Source organism: Corylus avellana, chromosome ca5, assembly GCF_901000735.1.
Source record: "Corylus avellana chromosome ca5, CavTom2PMs-1.0".
Lineage (NCBI taxonomy): Eukaryota > Viridiplantae > Streptophyta > Magnoliopsida > Fagales > Betulaceae > Corylus > Corylus avellana.
Window position 1 is genome coordinate 28,010,228 of NC_081545.1, and position 9,165 is coordinate 28,019,392.

Consider the following 9,165-nt stretch of genomic DNA (forward strand, 5'->3'; position numbering starts at 1 on the left):
TTTAGTTCGACCACTCTAAGATGAATTCGTAGCTCCGTTACTCACAGAAAGAGAAAGTGTTGTCATATTGAAATATCATAGCAGCAGGATGCAACATCTCTTATTTATTAATAAGGTTTAGCGCCTTATTAATTAATAAACTTATGGGATATGTGCATTATTGTCATTTAAAAAAAATAAATAATAATAATAAAAAAAAGCAAACATTTCCAAAGCTAACAGAATGTGAATTCCCACCTCTCTAAAATGAAATCTACCTTCCCCAAAAGCTGAATATCCTCCATTTAAATCCAACCAAACAAGGTAATCTTTTATGATTTTCAAAAACTATAATTAACACAGAGAGAGAGAGAGAGAGAGAGAGAGAGTTATATATATACACCCTTTCAAATTTTCAATCAGGTTCATTGTTAAAAAAACTGTTCATAAAACAATGGGATAATGCTTGAATAAATGAGTAAAAAAAAAAAGAAGAAGAACGAAATCAAACCAATATATTTTCTTTTTCAAATTTCTATAGCCATATGGTCAGCTGGTAATTTTCCAATTTGCAGTACTATTTCCCATAGCCCCAAAAGTCCATCTCTCCGCGCAATGAGAGCTGACTAATTTGGGGCACAGACGACGTGTTTGCATCCTCGAACCTCATCCCTTTGGACGGGTCTTCATTTCCAAGCTGAGAAGTGACAAGCCGATTGAGCATAGCCCATTCGTTCATCCCTTCATCTGATCTCCCAGCCGTAACCATTTGTTGAGCCGGCTCACACGTGCCCACCTCCAAGCCCGGCTCACAAGCTTGGTATCGGAGGTTTTCACTGCCACTCTCACAGTCTCTCGGGTTCGACATGAGCTGCTTGACCATAAGGGGCGGCTCGGAAGGGAGGCCAGTCGAGTAGTCATAGCCGAGGGGCTTGTGGGTCGGAAGAAGGGGCGCCTGGGATTGGAAAAGTGAGTATTGGGAGGCTGCAGGCATGTGGGAGTAGTGGTGGAGTGCTAGCTCAGGCTCAAAGGTTGGTTGGTTGCCGCCACTGTTGTGTTGTTGGCGTGGTAGGTATTGGCTGTCCCTGTGCATGAACGTGCGAGCTTGATTGCTGCTTAATGTGTTGCTGAGCTGCTGATCCGAGTTTATGCTTGACCCTCCTTCATTCCCAACCTTGAATAGATTCTTCTTCTTGAACACCCTGCAAATCACCCACCCATCTTCCTACACAAATATTGTATGTAATTAAAATCAATCATAATTAATAAGCAATTAATTATTTATTGTTAAATCACCCGCTTAATACGTACATTTTCTATTATACGAATATATAGTTGTATGAGAACTACTGCATGAGACTTACAATTTCTCATGCATGGTGGAGCATAAATATTACTTAAATTGTACGTCGAAGTCGAACACATTACTTTGTTATGTGGCAAGATTAACCTGCTGGCAAGCATCAGGCTTGCATTAATGATGGAATTAAGAAGTCAAAGATTGAGTTTTACGTTTGCTTTTAATTAATCAAAAGCGGCTTTTGACCACACGAGAGCAATAATTAATAGTAGGGGAGGTCAATGATCATATATCTATCTCTACACAGCTGCACAGATCCGGTAATTAAGCTCATTGATGATGTGTACGTGTCCACCTTTTTTTTTTTTTACCCAAAATGTCAAAGAGAGAGAGGGAGAGAGAGAGAGTTACAGTGGAGTTTCCTTGAGGATCATCGCCATCTTCAAGGCGGTACTCATGCATGATCCAGTCAGTCTTCTGGCCATGTGGAGCTCTCCCTCTGTAGAAAACAAGCGTTTTCCTCATGCCAATCTTCTTGTAGGTGTTCCTAATGCACTTGTCCCTCCCTGTTGCCTTCCAGAACCCAGCATTTGTTGCTCTATTCGTCCTTGATCCTGTCGGGTACTTCCTGTCCTTGTGACTGAAGAAGTACCACTCGTTTTGCGGCGTCGACCCAATCTTGCATCTCTCTAAACGTACGTACATGCACAAACAAAGTAACAACATGCACCGCCAAAATTGTTAGAGATTAAGAAAAAAATAAAAGGTGCATGTCATGAACAAATTAATTAGTACGTGTATATAAAGGATGTGACAACGTAGATCTAACAATAATTATATATACTATTCTATGACATGGCATGTAACATGTAGCTTATATGTTCATTGTATGATTATATCCTTGGATTGAGTAATTAGCTCGTACGTACCTTTTATTTTGAATCCTTGCATTAGTTGTAAGCTCACCATATGAGAAAGCCAAATCTTGGAGGAAGTATATTTTTACTCATAGATTAATCCTCGTGAAGAAGAGGCATTAATGAGGCCTCTGACTTATTCTTTCTTTTGAAGAATGAATTTCCTTGAATGTCGTGATTTTTCATGACTTAATAATTCGGTATATATTTTGTTTATTTATCTAAGAATTTGAAATAATTAGGCACGCATCCCCTGTTACAAATACAATAAGCTAGGGGAAATTATATTTACCTCTCTGACTATCCTCCCTTTTGGAGTATCTCTCAATATTACAATTTTTACTATGTCTTCTTATTTATTATTGGGGTTGCATGACAGGGTTGTACGTAATGCCTACCTTTCATAATTAAAAATGACAAAAATACATTTAATAAGATTAAAAAAAATAGAAAAAATAAGTCTTTTTTTATATGAATGATATTTTCATCACTTTTAATCAGGAAATGAGAGAAATTATAACCTCATTGAAACATCATGAATGATATTACAAAAATAATTATAGTTAGAAGAGAGAATAAATTAAAGGTAGTTAACCCTTAAAATAAATACTGTTTCATTCCCACTGCAAATGGCATTTTGAGTTAATTTCATGGTGAGATACGTATTGTACGGAGAGGGTGATTCTTTCTTCTTTTTTTTGGGTGAACAATTAATGAATATTATTGTAGAAAAAGTTACAGATATACAAGAAAGCTCACCTCAGCCCATAGGGGCCCCTATTCCCTAAAGCATGCTAGCGCTAAACCAATTAAGCTCCTCCAAAGGAAGAGATCCACCAAAAAAAAAAAATCCTTTCACAACAGGAGGCTAGCTTCCCTACTAGGGTCAAGAGCCACATCAAAATGTGCATTACGTACAAAAGCCTGAGTTTCTTATTAGTATATAATACTAAAAAATTCATAGTAAACATCAAGAACGTACAAATACTGAATTAAAAACCTTTAAGTGGGAAAGCATAATTGAAGTAAGACATCTGAAAAAGATCATTTGAGAGTAGAGGCGAGCCTTTCGATCATAGAATTAATTAAGCCCCAAAGCATATACTAATAATTAATTAACTCACAACAGTTCATGAAATTTCAAGTATAATCTCCATATGAGTAACAGATAGACCCAGATTAAGAGATCAAGTAGAGGCCTCAAATTCATGAAACTTATCATATATGATTGCTCCTTTTTTATCGTCATTAACTATAAATCCTTTATGTGTTAATCCATAGCTGCTTCCATAAGTGAGATCAAGATACTTTGGCCACAATTTACGAAGGTCTAGCTAACCAAAGTTTTAGTTAAGAGATATAAATTGACTAAAAGATCGAGAATGCTTAGCTTTGATCTATCTCTATGTAATTAATTTCTGGTCATTAATTGATAAATGAGTGGCATGGGAATAAGAACACAAAGAAAAAACAAAACAAAACAAAACAAAACAAAAAACCATGATCAAAAATCATATATTTGGTTTAGGTGCCTTAAAAAAAATCATGTAATTATTTCAACGATTCTCTTTTTCTTTTCATGAAAAAACTTGAAATGATAAACAAAAGAAACTATTTTCACTCCTTTAGCTTTTTTTTTTTTTTTTTCAGCACGACCTGAGCTAAATCAAGAGGTACAGTATAAGAAACTTTACCTTGCAAGTCCCAAGGCTCCATCTTATTCAAGTCCACCTCTCTAATGACGTCCATATCAAACTTCTGAAAGGAAATCTTCTTCTTGAGGTAGTAGTGAAGCAGCTCTTCGTCGGTTGGGTGGAATCGGAATCCTGGAGGCACACCACCACTGGATGAAGCCATTACAAATTAATAACCAAATTGCAAGAACACAATTACTAATTAGCTCTTGAAAGTCTCCCTCGATCTCCAAAACTTCGAGTTGAGCGAGCAATAAACTTGTAAGTGGGGGTGCCGTACGTCATGGGGCTTATATATACATATATTTCATCATTGGTGTCAACGGGGGTGTGGTTGATGCCTCAAGGTTGACAGCCAGTGACTACGCCGGCGGGAATGGATAGAGCTATCGTAAAAGGCAAGTCTAAGGAATGAGACTAGGATTCATTTTTTAAGCTAGTCTACCATTCAGGAAATGCTAGCTTCTTCTACATGCGCTTATATGGAGCGTGCTTGCACTCTCCCCCGCCAATACATGCAGCTAGCTCCGCAAGACCTGAACAAATTAATATGCTTGATTTTCTTTTATTGCATAAATGGGTGGCGAAATTAAGGATCACAGGAGGGGTTAGTTTAGTCGCAAAAGATTTTACTGGATTGTATTTTTTCATACGTCCTTTGTATTTTTATTTTTTTTTTGCAAATTTACCTTTAAATTTATGGGGTGTTAAAATAATTCAATAATAATTATGTTCTTTTTCCATAGTATATAGGCATAAATCAAGCATGAGAAATAATGACATACTTCTATTATATATTCTTAGAACAAGCTTCTAATATTTGCCTAATAAATCAACATATTGCAAATATCTTATATGAAGATCTCGATATATATACCAATTAATTGCCAATAGTAAGTAATTATCATGTCTCTAAGATGTAACTCAATCGGATGGGGATTACGTATTATAAAGCGGAGGTTTCTAGTTCGAATTCTCCTCCCCTTCTTGTGTGGAGATATAAAAAATAAATAAAAATAAAAAATTCGGGGATTTAAAATCACTAAAGAGATAAAATGAAAATACATATATGCATGTTACGAGCATTAATGGTACGTATATGATCTAATCCATTGAGCTTCTCTTCCGCGCTCCACATGCATGCAAGGAGCAAAGGGAAAAGGGGAGTGCTAGGCTTACAAACAAATTTTATAAAAAAACTTTTACAAACTGATGTGACACAATATAATTAGGTTTTTCAAAATTTGAACTTATCTTATATCTATTAATTATATTGTGCCACATCAGTTTGTAAAAATTTGTTTGTAAGCCTAACATTCCTCAAGGGAAAATATGTACTACACAAGGTTGTACGTGCAGGTGCAGGAAAAATAAATATTAATTTTTGAGATATAAAAAAAAAATGATAATTATTATTTTCTAGTAAATAATTATTATTTTTTTTTCCAAGTAATTAATTAATAATAATGGTTATAAGTTGATGGCGCACACGCGCTGTGCATAACACAGTGGACTGCCTATTCCGACTATCTAGTTAATTAATATAATGGAAATATTTAAAGGTAAAAATGATCCCGAGAAAATAAGAACAATATAATCATGAGATATTTGATTGTTCTCAAAGCAAGAGTTGGAAAAATAGCTGCTAAACTTTCTCGAGATTTTCACTGTTGATTGGACGGCGGAAATTTTATATGAATATATATTGATAGCATTTTGTTAACTCTAATAATTTAGGGTTTGGACTTGGAGACGCAGTCGCCATAGCTAATTGGGCTTGCACATGTGAGAGGATTCACTTGATTAGAGCGCACGCTTTCTTTCTGTGTGTATCCAATTTATTAAACCTTAAGATGTTTAAAGGTATATATCTAGGTCTATTTGAGCTGTTTTTTGGGGTATATAGTTGACTAGCTATTTACGGGATTCAAATCATCTTGCTCAGAAGAAAAAACTAAAAAAAAGTAAAGAAAAGGGAGCTAGGGGGGGTTGATTAGCTCATCTCTAGTTGTCTTCTCTGCATACTCTCGAATTAGTCACACAACTGCTGGATTGTTGAGACCATGCAATTTGGTTAAAAGTAAAGAAGAAGAAAAAAAAGAAGAAGAGAAAAAACAGTACACGACATCTACTGTTCGATGATGTGATTACGTAGAAGCAAGCATGCAATTAGGTATAAAGATTCTTATTGCAATATTCAAATTCATGCCCTAGTGTGTACTTGACCCTTTTAAATATTACTTTTAGACCATTAAACAGCTACTCTAGATGATATTTAACCCAACCATATATATGCTATGCAGAGAGTAATTAAGCAAGAAATCACAAGCATTTTTATCCTGCATTGCTGACATGGCAGTTCTAACAAACTATTGGATCAATTTTTGCTAAAAAAAAAAAAAAGAATGGTTGGATCAATTGTCTCGTTAGAATTGTAAAATAAAAAATGGATTACTATGTGTTTTTCTGGTATTCTCCTGGTAATCCTTTTGGTCCTAGGTGAAAAACAAAAAACAACAAAAACTGACCCTTATTTCTCTCACATGATTTTTATAAAATAATATCCACATAATACCAAAAAGATAAGAGGAGAATACTAGAAGAGCACCTAATAGTCCCAGAATCAAAATATTAGATTTCGTTGAACCTTGTTTTTCAATGAGTAAATCCCATCATTTTGGGAAAATGTATTTATTATTTTTATATTAGAATGAGGGCTTGGTATATTTGAAATGATATAAAAATAATAATGTAATATTCTAAATTTAAAACTAAGCCACCCCTTAGCTAAAATGAGAATGGCTGGCCACCTCCATTTGCATGCCCAAAGGGATGGCTCAAGACACCCCTTTATTTTTTGTTTTTTTTTTTTGAAGTTTTAATTTAATTTAATTTTTTTAGTTTTATATATTTTTTTAAAAAAATTTAATGAGGTCACATTGCAGTTTTTTATTGGTTTGACATATAATTTCGTTAGTTTCGTGGACAAAAGATGGACAAAGATACTATCTGTGTATTTTGCCACCATCTATGATGCAAAATGAAATGTTGCAGATGGAAAATAAATAAATAAATAAAATAAATAAAGTTATTAAAACCTCGGTACCGAAAAAGCATTTAACCCTTTGCATAAACATATTAGAGATTAAGTAATGCTATTTGGTAAACTCTCAAACGACTCTCATACAATTATGATGATATGGCAATGAAAATTAGCCTTTTGATCAACAAGGACTTGTAAAAAGAAAAAAATCAAATACTAATTTTTATTGCCACGTAATCAAATTATATAAGATTCCACTAAATTGCATTACTCTTAGAGATTATCAAAAACACTATTCTAATTAATTCCTCCTTCCAAAAGTAAAAGAGTAATTCCATAATAAACTCTTGTATAACTACCCTATGTATAACTGAATGACGTGGCAATATAAATCAATTAGAAAAAAAAAAAATCAAACTTTACTTGAATATTAAAATGAAGGGATAGAAAATAATTGGTAAAAATAACAAAAAAATATTATGTTTGTCAACCTTTTTCTTTGTCATTTTTTCTTTATATCCAAAATATTCAAAAATATTAACAAATAACTTTCCTCACAAAACACTAACAAAAACTCAAAACTCTTCTCACCATTAAAACACTTTTTTAACCAAAGTACAAAAAAATACCTTCAAAAAATGGTTATCAAACCCCATCAAGATAGCATCGAATCTATTCCACCTAAACATCTGATAAGTAGCTATGGGCCTTTTAATTTATTTATTTATTTATTTTTAAAAAAATGTTTTTGGTAGGGTCTACTACAGACTACACCCATGTGAAACGCACGCGATCATTGAAATGTTATTGGCTTATTGTACAATTGGGTCCTAAAGTCAGGAATCAAAAGGGCGATCCAAGGCCCAGCCTTTAGCCCGTAAAGTTCTATGTGCTAGAGGTTGTGCTTGTGCATCACATCCTCTACTAAAAGTATTTTTTAACCTCTCTAATTCAATTCTAAATAGGTTCCGAGAAATGTAATGAAAAAAATCACGTTTGTTTTGTCTTCAACGTTATTCACCCTCAACGTCATTTTTCAAAATTAAATCTTGTTCATCCATCTTATTTAAAAGAGATCACCAATTATTTGACCAACTTGGATGTAAGCAAGATCTAGTGTGGAAACTCTTGCAAGGCCCACAAGAGGAGATGAAAGTAGGTAGTTTGCCTGCTTATGGTACGTTTGATACACTAGAATGATGGTTTATTATAAATAAGAATATTGAGTATATAGAAATATAATTAAGAAGTTTAAATGAAATAAGCATTCTTATTCTTTCGTTTGAAGACAATACAAGAAAGACCAAATTTTTATAACTCGAATTGAATGTTATTTTGTCCAAATGTCCTAAAATATCTTAGCTCTAAAAATGATTTTTCCAAAAATCTATTGTTTTTTTTTTTCTTTTTCTTAGGCAACAAAAAATGTTTGTCCCTCATGTCCATAGAAACGTAGGAATAGGTATAGGAATGAAATAACTATTCATATGGAAAAACTATTATGTCATATGGTATGCTTATTGTTCTTGGGAATAACAATTCCATGTGAACTATTAGAATGAAGTAGCCTTGAGTATTTTCTTTTCTTTTTTTTTTAAAAAAAAAAACAAAGAATTGTAAAAAAAGTGAAAACATTACCATGGGTGGCTGACCACCCTTTACATAAGCATTGGGGCTGGTCACATCGCCCTTGGATAGTATCGGGGTGGTCGATCGATGCTGAAAAAGAAATTTTCAAAGTTATGGTATTTTAAGAAATTTAGGCAAAACATGATTTAGTCCAAGTTAAAAAAAATTGGTGATTCATGAGTTGTCATCCAACGAAATAATATGAATGATATTTCTATTCCAATTTCTTGTATTTTTAGGAATACCATTTATATTCCTAAGGAATCAACATTCCAATGTACCCAAAGGCATAGGGAGAGGAATAGGAATATAGGATGGCCAATATTGGGCATGACCTCGCCTCTCTTTTGAAAATTTTCTTTATTATAGCATATAAATAGCTAAATCCATATATTTGGGCCTAAATAATTAATTAATTAAGCTCTGCCATGATATTTCCGATGTCATGATACGTTGAATGGGATCAACACGGCCCAGACCGCTCTGTTCTCTAGGATATAGCGACATCATGAGATTCATGACATAATCACACGACTTTGTTTCCTCATTTGCTTTTCTAATCAATTGTTGAGACTTGAGATATTTCATAATAAGATTCTTATT

At 33.7% G+C, this 9,165-nt stretch overlaps 1 protein-coding gene across 1 annotated transcript; it reads right to left on the reverse strand.

Moving 5' to 3' along the window:
* Positions 1-556: 556 nt before the first annotated feature.
* LOC132183282 (protein BEARSKIN2) lies at positions 557-4,053 on the reverse strand. The gene is made up of 3 exons (XM_059596685.1): positions 3,891-4,053; positions 1,691-1,968; positions 557-1,204 (listed from the first exon to the last, which is right to left on the reverse strand). Exons 1-3 carry the CDS (start codon positions 4,051-4,053, stop codon positions 557-559), a joined length of 1,089 nt encoding a protein of 362 aa, XP_059452668.1.
* Positions 4,054-9,165: the final 5,112 nt, after the last annotated feature.

Excerpts from the sequence above, each read along its gene's own strand:
- LOC132183282 (XM_059596685.1), bottom strand. The coding sequence starts at position 4,053 with ATGGCTTCATCCAGTGGTGGTGTGCCTCCAGGATTCCGATTCCACCCA. Across the intron at positions 1,969-3,890 it reads GGAGCCTTGGGACTTGCAAG|AGAGATGCAAGATTGGGTCG; the intron begins GTAAAGTTTCTT and ends ACGTACGTTTAG. Across the intron at positions 1,205-1,690 it reads ATCCTCAAGGAAACTCCACT|GAAGATGGGTGGGTGATTTG; the intron begins GTAACTCTCTCT and ends ATATTTGTGTAG.